The sequence below is a fragment of the Bipolaris victoriae genome, assembly GCF_000527765.1.
Source record: "Bipolaris victoriae FI3 unplaced genomic scaffold scaffold_52, whole genome shotgun sequence".
NCBI classification, from domain to species: domain Eukaryota; kingdom Fungi; phylum Ascomycota; class Dothideomycetes; order Pleosporales; family Pleosporaceae; genus Bipolaris; species Bipolaris victoriae.
The window spans coordinates 17,719-29,839 of record NW_014575340.1 but is presented as its reverse complement, the minus strand read 5'-3'; the positions used below and the strand labels follow the sequence as shown (position 1 = coordinate 29,839).

Below are 12,121 nucleotides of genomic sequence, written 5' to 3'. Positions count from 1 at the left end.
AGTGCCATAGATTACGGAAATCGCACCCATAGTTGAGAGAAATCGCACCCATAGTTGAGAGAAATCGCGCCTATGGATTAGGGGATTGCGCCCATGGGTGAAGGGAGTCGCGGCTGTGCTTATCTGGATAGGGATAGGAAACGGAAGGGCCGCTCGGTTGGAGCTCCGTTTTGTAAGGTAGTAGCGTCCGGGTCACGTGATAGTCACGTAATGTGCTGGATCTACCAGTAGTTAGCTGTCCTGCTGCCTTCATATAATAGTATTATATTTAGTTGTCGTACCTAATAGAGGTTTGCCTGATAGGCATAGCAGGAATTCGGTCTGTAAAAGTATAAGGCAAGGTTGAGTGTTTGAATCTCTTGGAGATCCAGCCTATATACTGTTGGCGCTAAGCTACCATACACATGGGAAAGTACCGCCACATTGGTGGTGACTCCTGGAATACTGAGAATTGCACCTTCTCATAAATTCGTCCGACTGTGAGTGACGGGAGTCGCGCCATGGTGTTACACGGGGTGTGGATGCTTACGGTACGTATGATCCTTCAAGACTAATTAAGAGTGCATACCGTTCTACTTTGCTTTTTATGCAAATACATTATGAGATGGAGTTATTGAAGTTGCCGCAAAACTTTCCCGAAAAGTATTGCACACCGACGTGTCTAGCCTACAAACTTTATAAAAGAACCATCTTTTGTTTCCTCCAACGATTGAGCTCTCTTCTTCCAGTCAATCAGGAAGGCTTCTGGATATTTCCGGGTCCTCACCTTTTCAGAAAGTGTAGGATGCATCTTTAACACCGCGCAGGCAGCTTGAAGATACACTTCCTCAAAGTTTGACCAAACCAGTTTCTCCTTCTCACCCGATGTGGCTGGGTTTGGAAAGTAAGGATCATTCCCCGTGACCGCTGTGACCATTCGTCCCCGAGCTTTCTTCCAGTCATTGAAGTCGAGCTTACTAGTTTTGTCAAAGTCCAGCATCCATAGATGAGTCGGACGCCGAGCCATGTTTCTAACAGGAACGCTAAAGGGGTTGATCTTCTCAAAGTTTTCGATAAGAGGAAAAACTTCCAGATCATTGGCGACACTTCCTAAACCAAATTCCATGTCCATACCATCGAGCCCCACTCTCCAGTGTATGATAGCCAGCCCAATCGCCATTTCTCGAGAGAATTGTGCTATATCCAAACCTATCTCTTCCATCTGGTCTAGATGTAGCGGGAAGTTTTGTAGAGTTTCAGCAGGGTGCTTCAACTCGTGATCGGTTCGCCTCATTCCAAGGTATGGTCGGATCAAGCAAGTCCTATTGCTAGGATCTCTGAGGGAGATATCTTGGAACTCCCTGGGAAAATACTTTCTGATAAGTGCTGTGCGTGTGGCTTCCGGAAGCGGCGAGATGCGCTCCACGTAAAACAAGAATCCAATCTCGTTGTCATCATCAGGGAACTGTGATCTGTTGATGTACCACCACTTTTCCAACTCTTCATCGTGCACCCATCCATGAGCTTGTGGCACAAGAGGGATCGAGGAATCTGGGAAAATACTCTCCAAATATACCTTCATTTCCATAACAGCCCGGCTTGCTTCGTGTGTGAGATTGGCATCGACCCAGAGTCCGTATTTATCCGAGCCCTTTTTGATCGCAATCTTGCTTCCAGCAACCTCAAAAACTGTACCACATGTCCCCCTCCCAATAACTGCAAAGACGGATTGATTCGAAGGCTCTAGCTTTTCTATGGGATTGGCAAAACCGCAAGAACTGGATACAGCAATTTGTGGACTGAGAGTGCGACGCAGTGTCTCATATATGATTTCCTCGGAGGAATTGCTTTCATGTATAACCATGAGTACTTGTGAGGGTGTTCAAGAATATAAAAGCTTTCTGTGCAAGTTGAAAAGGGGAAGGTAAGCGTGAACTGAGCGAAGTATTAAGGCCTAAGAAGTTCACAAATTGTTGAAGAACTCTTATAACGAATGCGGACCATATACACAGTGCTTGCTGTTGGGTCCTGCACAATACTGCAACTTCAATTCCACGAGAACAACAACCCATGGTTGAAGTTTTATGAGTCATGTGTAGGAGCCGTACCACACTGTAACCTCCTAGTTATGTTTATGTCTTATGATTTTATCCAAACGATAACCTCGCACTGCTTGTATGACTCAACTGGAGCTCTGCCATGCTGCCAATGACGAACAGCACAGCCAGGCACGCAATACCGGCTCTTTCTCTCAATATTCAAGATTGTGCTTCACACTTGGCTAGACTATGCATCTGTTGGTCTACTCCGGAATCTCAGCAACGCTTCCGTGGATTGTCAAATGCAAAGGGGGAAGTCTACTGGATCTTGATAAGTCTCATTCACCTATAATGAAGGAGGTAAGCAAGCTGGTTACGAGGGCATGTAAGACTAAGGGCATCATAACCCAGACCTTTAATTTCTCTTCTACTGCTAGAGATTTTACCATGGTTAGCGCTCTCTATTCTCTCTAGCCGAACCGCTTATCGAACAACGCAACCCGTTTTGAAAAAAGAGTATGTACCAACTCCATTGCTCCCACAAAGCCGGCAGGTGGGATTTCCATCGAATGAGCAAGTTGTTTTGTTGATATCTCTTAGTTCAAAAAAAATGTCATTCTTTTTTGACTGCCCTCTCAATTGTTGCAGGCAGCGTGGTTAAAACATAGAAATTGTAACCTGCAGCCAGAGTAACCGGAACACCTGCCCAATAGAAGATAGGGCTATCGAAGACGGAGGGTAGGTCATGTACCCACCTTGAATACGGCCAGAATGTACACAAGGTACCAATGACGTTGACTCCAGCAAGTACGCAACTGGTTCCGGTACGGCAGCCTCTCTGCAGCCAATAGGGGCCTGGCCCGATGGCCATGACGACGTTGGTAAGCATGGTCCAGTACAACCAGGCCTCGGGACCGATCAAGTAGATGGGTACGTTGACAATGGTGTAAAATACCAAGAGAAGGAAGGTGTTTAGTACAAGAGCTCGACGAAGCTGTCTTGGATTGTGCCTCGGGCTGAATAGTCCCTCATGCTCCACCGTCAACGTACGGTGGATACAGTAGACCTCTAGCAATGTCCAGACTATGAGACCTATGACCTTGGACATGACGTAAGAGTGGTAGTTGTACTTGCGTGCCTCGCACGCGAAATGGTACGCAAAAGAGCTATCGTGCGCTAGATAGAAAAGATGCATCCAGAGTGGGAAAGGGCTTTTCTTGTCTCTGAGCGTAAGGTGGACTGCGTAGAAGTATTGGGTCATGCCGACTGCCGTTGCGATTGTGAATCCCAATGAAGACGAACCATTTGCAGCATCCCTCGCATCGAGGGCAATCATGTAGCCTATGAAGTCTGCATCTCCCGGTTTAAAATTTAGCGAGGACGTAGTAGAATTGGCCGGGCTGACAAGGGAGTCCATTTCGTAGATGTGTATCTGTGTTTGCGCGGGTAAGTATTAACAACGACGCGCAAACGCCAGATGAGGGCTTTTTGCTTATTTATACGTCATGATTGATGCGCGTTAGATTTATCACCACTATTCATTGTTTGTCCGCGAAGACCGAGGATTGGATAATAGGCGAATCGGCTTCTCGGCTGTTGGGCAGTGCCGGGCTGCCAAGGTACCAATTTGTATAATAGCTACCATGCGATATGAATCATTACGTGATTATATGACCCTTTGTCCGTGATTTAAGGTCCGATATAATATACCGAAGACTATCCTATAGTCTGTAGCGTAGCGCGTCTCCACTTGAAATTAGATCCTGCAACTGACCTCGTCTCGTTCTAGACAAAAGTTCCAACATATTCTTGTTTTCGAGCTCAAAGAAACTATCTAGTAGGAGCGAATGTGTAACAGTCTCAAGGACCATGTGAGGATATTTGAAGTTGCCGTCTTATAGTATCACTGTTATCACATTGGACGTATGAAAAGAGGCTGTTCGTTCAGCTGGACGGTGTTGGAGCGTCAGAGGGCTAGTAATCCTTCGAAAGATATCCACGTTCTAATGCTATGTCACGGCCGGGGCGGCCACCAAAAGGGACAGGGTATCAAAACAGTATGGTACAAGTCTGCTATCTCGGAACTGTGGGAGGTGAGGCTAAGTACAGAATCCCAGCCAAGGCGCTATACCCAAACGGGGTAAGTAAGCCCTGGCAATGACAGCGCCATAACATGCTAACTCTCCTCTTACTTATATGTCATAGGAAAAAAAGTAATGGGTCCAATTTCTGTTCATGTAGGGTGAGGTATTATGAACTAACATCCATCATACTGTGGTATATAACACCAGCTTTGGGTCTGGGTCACTAGAAATAGAACGATACAGGCCTGGTAAGAGAGTAAGAGCCATAACATACGAGTAGGTTCTATACTGCATAGAGTCGTAATCGTCAACAATATCAGAGAATTTCTCTATGATAAACTGGGTACAGAATCATACGAAGAAGAGCCCGATCGTCACTTTAACGTTTCTACATACATACATATATATATAGGTGTAAACCTTGTACCATATACCGCAGTAGATCCTGAAGTAATATCCAGCTCAGTGTTCTTAATTGCATTGTTTCATATCAAACAGAACTACTTCAAAACCCACAAACCTAGACCATGCATACATGTTTATGAAGACGCTGGCAGACGGATATTCCCTACCTAAGGGTAAGGTAGAGAATAGTTAGTGGTTGCACAGGCCGCGGGTATAGGTTGGGTAGAGTTGCCAAGCCTTCGGGTAGAGGTAGTGGATAGGTTGTATAGACCTCGGGTTAGCTAAAGAACAATAAAGTAAAAAGGGTTTAGTACGCGTGTCAATTATAGTTACGTATCGAGCGAAGACAATTTTGAGCGGGTAGAACTATCTCTAAGTCTACTAAGTAACCCTCTATAATATTACCTAAAACCAAGTTATTCTTCTTCTCCACCTCCTCCACGTTAGCTCTAAACTTGAAAAGATCGCTGACCTCATCTAGCGGGAGCTCATCTCGATCAGCAGTATCAGTAGGTTGATCCAGTTCGTCAGTAATAGTTTGATTTGAAGCACAGGGCTTTCATAAATTATGAAAGTCCTGTACTTCTCCCATATCTACTAAGGACTAGTTCGAGCCTCGCCGAAATAGTTGGCAGCAGGATCAAAAATTAGTTTGAGGCCACTATTGACTGAAGGTTGGTCGTATGAATACTTGTAAAAGGTTTCTGAAAACTTCAGCTATTTCATATCAAGCGAGTACTATCCTACACTTACGTCGTCCACTAGTGAAGCCCTGGTCCGGTGTACCAAAGTAATTCAATCGCACGCGACCAGGATGGTTCTCGAAAAATGTCGCAGAGAATATGTATATAGCGTTGCCTGTGGAATCGCAACAGTAAGTAACTCTCCAATCGAACGTCACAGTGCAATGGCCTGCATCTCCGCAGAGGCTATAGTCCATGCAGTGTTGCTTGCCCCTAGCAATGAAGAGATCATCCCAGATGGCCATAAGCACTGCCCCGCTCATATAATTGGGGATATTATAGTTGAAGAAGTCTGCTACGCCATAGTCTCCGAGCGTGATGAGGCCGTTACTACTAGGGTTGACCCTTGTACTAAACGTCCCATAGATACAAATCTGAAATGGGAGGTCAACAGTGAAGTAACCGTCGTCGATGCTTTGAGAAGAGCTGCTGAAAGATCCAGCAATTATACGAGGTAGTGAACCATTTTGGCAGGTAGTGGGGTATTGGGCACAGTTGTTGTAGGTCGTCTCGGTAGCTTGTGCCCGCACTGTGACAGTTGGTGTGACTGTGCTGATTATACGAGAGCAAGCGCTAGAGATCTCTCAGGAGTCGCGTCCAGCAAAGATCGGTGGTGTTGCTACTGCATGCTTAACAAGACCAGCAGCAGATGCTGGGCTAGTAGAGCTAGGTGTGCTGGTGGGGTAACCACAGCGGAAGAACATGTAGGGGATACCGGAGTTGTGGAGTCGGAATCTGATCCTGTAAGCTGAGCAATCGCTGCAGAAGAGGCTGAGGCGTATACGCCAGGTGCATCCAATTGCTCGGCTGGGATGGTTACCATAGCAGGTGCGCTTCCAGTGACCGTAGCATTATCTACCTTTTCAGGGTAGACGGCGACGACAGCTTCGAGAATAGCACCTGATTCCCCATCAAGCTTGGCAGGAGCAGTGGAAGCGCCGCAGGCCTCAATGGTGGTGGTGCTAGTGTAGCTTGTAATAGTGCTTGTTGCAGGCACAACGTATGAGTTGAAAGATGTACAGAAAGCGCCAGCATCGGCATGACCTCGAAAGCCTATCAATATGGGCTGGACAGACCGGGGTAGTGACATCAGTGGCATTGTGAAAAAATACGCTGGAGGAGATTGTGTAGTGGTCATCGCCACGCCATTGGCCATTGTTGACTGCGTAGGCTGAGGGGTCCTAGGACTCGGTATACATAGCGCAGACCTGACCTTGGGAATAGGAGTTTCTGTTGAGGATATAAGTGATATAGAATTTGCAAAGCCTAGGAGGCTTGGAGGGGTCATCTCCGAGGTGGTCGATGTTGTATTGCGAGGTAGCCTCGCAAATGGCCTCACAACGCTGGGGATCGAAGGGAGCGTTGTCGTTCACCAGCCTCATGCCCATGTAAGAGTCGTCGTTATTGCAGTCGATGGGGGCATTGATGGCCTTGTTTGAGAGCGGGTTGAGCGACGAAGTCAACACGTATCCGTTAGATGCGCTAGTCCAGTTGTCAGACGCAGACTCCTGAGCATGATGAATGAAGAAACTTACGTGATTACCACATGATATTGCTCACGCCATTGACCCTCGTTGCAAGCATTTTCGGGGGTGATGGGACCTCCCCAGAGAACACAAAAGGGATTGGCCGCACCCTCTGGATTGAAGTAAGCAGGACCAGGAACCTTGTTTGGACTGCGTTCAAAGTAGGTGTTGAAGCCTTGGCAGCCAATAGTGCGAGAGCATCTATCGGCATATTCCTGAACATTGTAGCTAGACATGATTGTATATCTGTTAAAAGTCAGCCAGGGACGCTATGCAAGACTGGTAAAAATAACCCCATGTATCCGTTGGCCTGAACACATGATTTCAGGTTCTGGTACGTCCTAGTATATCCATCAGGTGTACGAGCGTTCAAGGCTTGACTGGCCAGATTCCCATCTGCAAGGAAGCTCTCTGCCGGGTTGAGTAATGCAATTTAAGTATTTGCATTGTTGGTTAGATGCTGGCATGTCTCCCAATGCTTTTGGATGTCGCAGTAGCGCGCTTGGAGAGCGTTTGCTCTTGGGTCTGGAACCGGCTACTGCAAGGCCTCAGCAACATCTGAAGCAATTGCAGGGTCCTGATTGTATGTGACAACTTGTGCCCTCTGATTAGGAATAATGGTGTAGGTTGGGTCGGGAACGGACTCAACATAATCGAGGTCAATCAGCTGAGAAGAGGCCAGACTGATCAGCCCGCCGAGGGTAGTCGTGGTAAGACCGCGCATTTTGAGTTGGCCGGGACTGTTGCAACTGAAGCAGAGAAAAGAAGCTGCTGCCGTGACGATTGAGAAGCAGTATATCGAGCCTCTTATAGCCTCTTGTTGTGCCACTTGAATCGAGCTAGAGACCTTTGGGCTTCGTGTTCAGCTGAATACAATGCTTGTTTAGATACTCATCCGATAATTTCTTTAACAGCCGTAGTAGCAGCCACATCGCTTCGAGAGTCTCCCTACCAAAGATTGGTGACGGCTCAATGTTGTGGAGCTGGCGTTCTGCTTAGCTGTGATTTCCACCAGGCCGTCCTTTGTGCAGCCGAGTAAGCTCATGAAGGCTGTGAAGCATCCTAGGATGAAGCCCTGTCATTGTAGAGTCAGTCAGCCGCATCTTGGTGGCGAGTTGGCGTCTAAGCTACGCAGTTGGCTTCCAAGAAGTAGATTGAGGGCAATCTGCCCATGGTGTATGAAATGAATCACACGACCGACAGATTGCTTTTGTAATGACTAAGAATCTAACCTTTCATTCCTTCTCGTGTTCCAAGAATGCTTCTGAATTGCTTGACCCACAGTTGATCTGCTGCATTGAACAAGTTCTGGCAGTAACATGCAGTAAGCGAGTAACCTTTCACACCACTCTTGGAATACAATTTCGGCTCTGCTTGGCTGCTTGGCTGCTTGGTGAATGAGGAGCACCCCTGCGCTGGTAACTTGCCGTGTTTGTCGATGTGTCCAGGGGCATGACTGGTCAGCTAGTGGCCGTCAGGTGTGCCGCCCCGCTAGCTTTGGCTATGGAAACATACAACTCTTTCTTCAGAAACAGCTGGTAAACTAGTGCATTTTCATAGGCATTAGCTCCCCCGTAACCGAACTGGTGCGGTGAACCCCAGTCGCACGGACAACCTACCCAGTCGCTTTTCCACATTCTCTCGGCTGCGAGAGAGAATAGAGCTTCTAGGTCAGAGCTTGTCGCCCGACCCACGACCGAATCACTTTTGCGCCCGGCCCGTAGAAGACTATATCAAAAGCTAAAAAGTCACAAAATACTACTTGATTGCGATGGCGGTGGTGTAACTATGTTGAAGGAGCTAAAGGTTGCATACAGTTGTGATGCCGGAACTAGCAACGCCTTAGCAAAATACTGAAGGAGATTTCTAAAATGTCGCGATACTTTGCTAAGGCAAAGTAAACCTCATGCGTACTCTAACGAAATAGTCCAGCGAGATTATCGAATGGTATTAGGTATTCGTAGTGCAGCATTTCAATAGAGTTGAGCTTGCAAGGTCACATATAGATCCTGCGCATGAGAGTGAGCTCGCGTCTTGAATGCCTATAGTGCTTTACAAGCCGTAGATTAAATACGGTGGGAATAATGTTTGCTACTGAAGATTGTGCTTGGATGATATTTTTCGACAGCTTCTGGCTGGATGGTTGGACTCAGCTCGGATGACCTTTTTAGGGGGGACTGTCACGTCGAAGAGGGTGTCGAAGCGAAGTTGGTCAGTTGCTGGAAATGGATCGACGGAGATGACGCGGATTTGAGAGCCACATGCGCTTCTGCTCCATATCTACTTGCCAATGCTGATCGTAGCTGACAAAGGGCGATGTCTACTAGATTAGCAGAAAAGCCCTTCGAAGGCGGCCATCTTCCATGCCAAGGAAAGCGGATATTTGTCAGAAGATAGTCAAGAAAATCCGTGGCGATTTCTCGGTGGAAAGCGGATGAGGAGTTTTGCGGGACAGACTGATATGTTCAGGGTGTAGTCTGTGGTGCAGAATCTAGAAAGATAGCTTTTCTTGCACGGAGAACGTGGTAAAAAGCGGTAACGACCTATCAAAAGGGAACAGAAGTTGTCGGAGCCAATTGGCAGCGCAAGGTGGTGGGCACTTGTCGCACATGTGCGTCGCCGAACACGTACATGAAACCCACTGGACGGAATCTCAGTAGACATGAGTATTTCTCTTGTAGGATCGTGACAATGGGATGGGTGGGCTCTGGTGTGGCCAGTGAGTATGACGCAGATGATGTGGCGCACGGCCACATATGGGAACAAGGGCTTACTAGCGTTCGTTGATCTGGGGCGGCCCGGAATAGTAGAGTCGCTGGTCGAGCTGCCTCTAGGCCTGGGATCGTCAACAACCCCTGCGCCGATCATATTGCTTTGGGTTGACCTCTTGTACGAAGTCGAACCGTTGCATCCGCCTGGCTTTGGAATAGAATTTGTGGATTTTGCATCGGCAGTTCACAGAGCTGCCACCAGGACGACCAAGTCCAGGAGCAGCTCCCCATGTCAAGCAGCACAGGAATCGCACGCGTATGTCTCTTCCCAAACGCAATGCGTGTTCTTGGTAGGAATGGTTCCGACCGGTGGTTCAAGGTTCCGCCAATTGCGCTACGTTTCGAGTGTCGGTACAAAGTTTCGCTTGTCCTATGAAACAATTGCACGTTTGGAAAGGGTGCACGGAGTTGATCTTGTCACCAAAAAGCACCCATTCTGGCGCTGCGTGGTCTGAAGTGACTTTGCAATCTTCGTCCAACATGGGCCAAGTGTGCTATGTTTGGTTACAAAAAGCCGTGTTAAGCACTTGATGGGCCAACCACCGTTTGTGGGTGGGTGCAACGCCGAAACGAGCGCCCATGGAAGCACGTCTCTTGTTGCTTGGCCTTATGCTCTTATACATGGGAACTGTATTATCCGGTCATGGTCTGGTAATTGGACGCCTTCTGTTTCCCCACCTCTCAAACTATCACCTTTTTGACTGCTTCTATGGAATGTCATGGCTGCCGTTGGTGGACACAATGATATGTTACTGGTGCTGGCACACCGTCATCATCTAGACATGGCAACGAATACGGCTGCCCGGATCAAACGACATCAAAGGACTACCACCAACAAGATGGAGAGCAAACGACGGCGGAACGCTAATCTGGGTAATGGTAATACAGATTCGGTTCTACGGAGGAACATACAATCTACACCATCGCCTCGCCTCACGGGCCCCTCATCGGTGATGGAAGTGGTACAAAAACGATCATTACATCCGCGACTGTCCTCGGCCGGCCAAGTAGATGCCACCTCGACCATTGATAGTGGCACCCTGCAGGGAGCTGGATTGGTAGATGCAGCAGCTCTCCCAGGTGTCAACCAAGCCGATCCTGGTACTTTGAGTAGACCTATGCCAGGAGTCAATCAAGCCGATCCTGGCCGTATGGATGGGCTGATGCCAGGCAAGAATCAACCACCGCCATCGATAGGTGATGCGGCGGCCGCTCAACTTCTCGAGGACATGCCGATTTCGGTATTGTGTACGACGCTTACAACATACACCACCTTGACAAAGACACGGACGGATCCAGCATTGACTACATCAGAATCCGGCATGGGTCCTGGGTTTTCTTGGCCCACTCCTGCCATTACAAGCATTTCGTCTGCGGCATCTTCAGCTACCGGCTTCCCCCTACTACCGTCGTTTAGCACGTTTATCCTCTTTTCACAGTCAGAAGATATTCGGGAGCAAATGACGGCATCTACAAAAAGTATCAACACACCACTAGCCGTAACCGCGTCTTCGGCATTGACTGCGGTCTCGGTACCGACGTTCCAGCCTACATCTTCGGTTGTCGCCAGCTCTGCAACAGGTGGATCGGGTAGAGGACTAACGCCGTTGTCAAGATCCTTGTTTGTTCTTTTTGGTGTATTGGGTAAGCGGCTTTTAGCGCAAAGTTTGTTGTCACTGGACGGATGGCGGCTGACGTACAACGACAGGGGCCATTACGATGCTCATTGCATTGGCAATATTCTTCATGGCGAGGAGGAACAAGAGGCGGCAACAACTCGCAGAGCGATACATTGAAGAAAACGCCTCGTTTGAGGAGAAAAAGGGCGGTGCGCTCGGGTACGGAAACACGACGCACATCTCGGCAGAACGAACAGACAACGGTCCGACGGTACTGACGGACAGTGAAAGAAACATTGTACGTCGCGCGGCTACCCAGGATGGACAACCAGAGGTAAGTCTGTTGCGTATTATGTGTTTGGATATCCTGTCGAAAAAGTAGACTAACAACATGTTCTTTTTCCCTTTAGGTCCATATCACAGCGCCTGGAGCGCGCCTACACGATGCGATTAATTTGTTTATTGCTAAATCTCGACGATTGACGTACAAAATATCTCCTTAGAAGATGGGCGACTCGAGAAGAAGGTCATGATAATAGTAAGCATTCATTATGAATAGGATGATGAACAATGTATAATCGGAAATACACTGTAAATAGCGTTAATGCAGCCTGTAAATACTAAACAGATATATACATACTTGCATGCATGCATGGGGTGTCGTGGCATACGTGGATACAAATAGTAGCATGAACATGTGTGGTGCAGCCTTCGAAACTACCACTTCGAGTAACTCATGTCAGGGCGAGGGAAGGAAATTCCGTTGAAAGCAGCACTAGTTGCCACTAAGCCAAGTTGTACTTTGGGTAAGACCGACTTGGAATAGATTCGACGACTAACGCGGCAATGTTTGTGCTAACAGAGGCTGAATGGTGGGTGCAGGGGCTAGGAGGGTGTCGGGATGTTTCTGGTTGCCGGGTGGTGTGGGGCGAGGACTGGGGGCGTCGCGGCTAAG

General features: G+C 48.0%; 4 protein-coding genes across 4 annotated transcripts; 1 reads left to right on the top strand and 3 right to left on the bottom strand.

Annotated features, from left to right (window-relative positions):
- Nucleotides 1–661: 661 nt before the first annotated feature.
- Nucleotides 662–1,843, bottom strand: COCVIDRAFT_16761 (hypothetical protein; the record flags this gene model as incomplete). Its single annotated transcript, XM_014700172.1, has 1 exon — nt 662–1,843. The coding sequence occupies one exon, from the start codon at nt 1,841–1,843 to the stop codon at nt 662–664; it is 1,182 nt and encodes a 393-aa protein (XP_014555658.1).
- A 788-nt stretch (nt 1,844–2,631) lies between these two features.
- On the bottom strand, nt 2,632–3,354 carry COCVIDRAFT_38549 (hypothetical protein; the record flags this gene model as incomplete). Its single annotated transcript, XM_014700190.1, has 1 exon — nt 2,632–3,354. The coding sequence occupies one exon, from the start codon at nt 3,352–3,354 to the stop codon at nt 2,632–2,634; it is 723 nt and encodes a 240-aa protein (XP_014555676.1).
- Nucleotides 3,355–5,104: 1,750 nt separating this feature from the next.
- On the bottom strand, nt 5,105–7,500 carry COCVIDRAFT_38548 (hypothetical protein; the record flags this gene model as incomplete). Its single annotated transcript, XM_014700189.1, has 8 exons — nt 5,105–5,211; nt 5,261–5,831; nt 5,939–6,233; nt 6,295–6,421; nt 6,464–6,732; nt 6,786–7,022; nt 7,070–7,183; nt 7,316–7,500. 8 exons carry the CDS (start codon nt 7,498–7,500, stop codon nt 5,105–5,107), a joined length of 1,905 nt encoding a protein of 634 aa, XP_014555675.1.
- Nucleotides 7,501–10,266: 2,766 nt separating this feature from the next.
- COCVIDRAFT_16758 (hypothetical protein) lies at nt 10,267–11,669 on the top strand (the record flags this gene model as incomplete). Its single annotated transcript, XM_014700171.1, has 3 exons — nt 10,267–11,191; nt 11,256–11,500; nt 11,577–11,669. The coding sequence occupies 3 exons, from the start codon at nt 10,267–10,269 to the stop codon at nt 11,667–11,669; spliced, it is 1,263 nt and encodes a 420-aa protein (XP_014555657.1).
- Between the last annotated feature and the right edge of the window lie 452 nt (nt 11,670–12,121).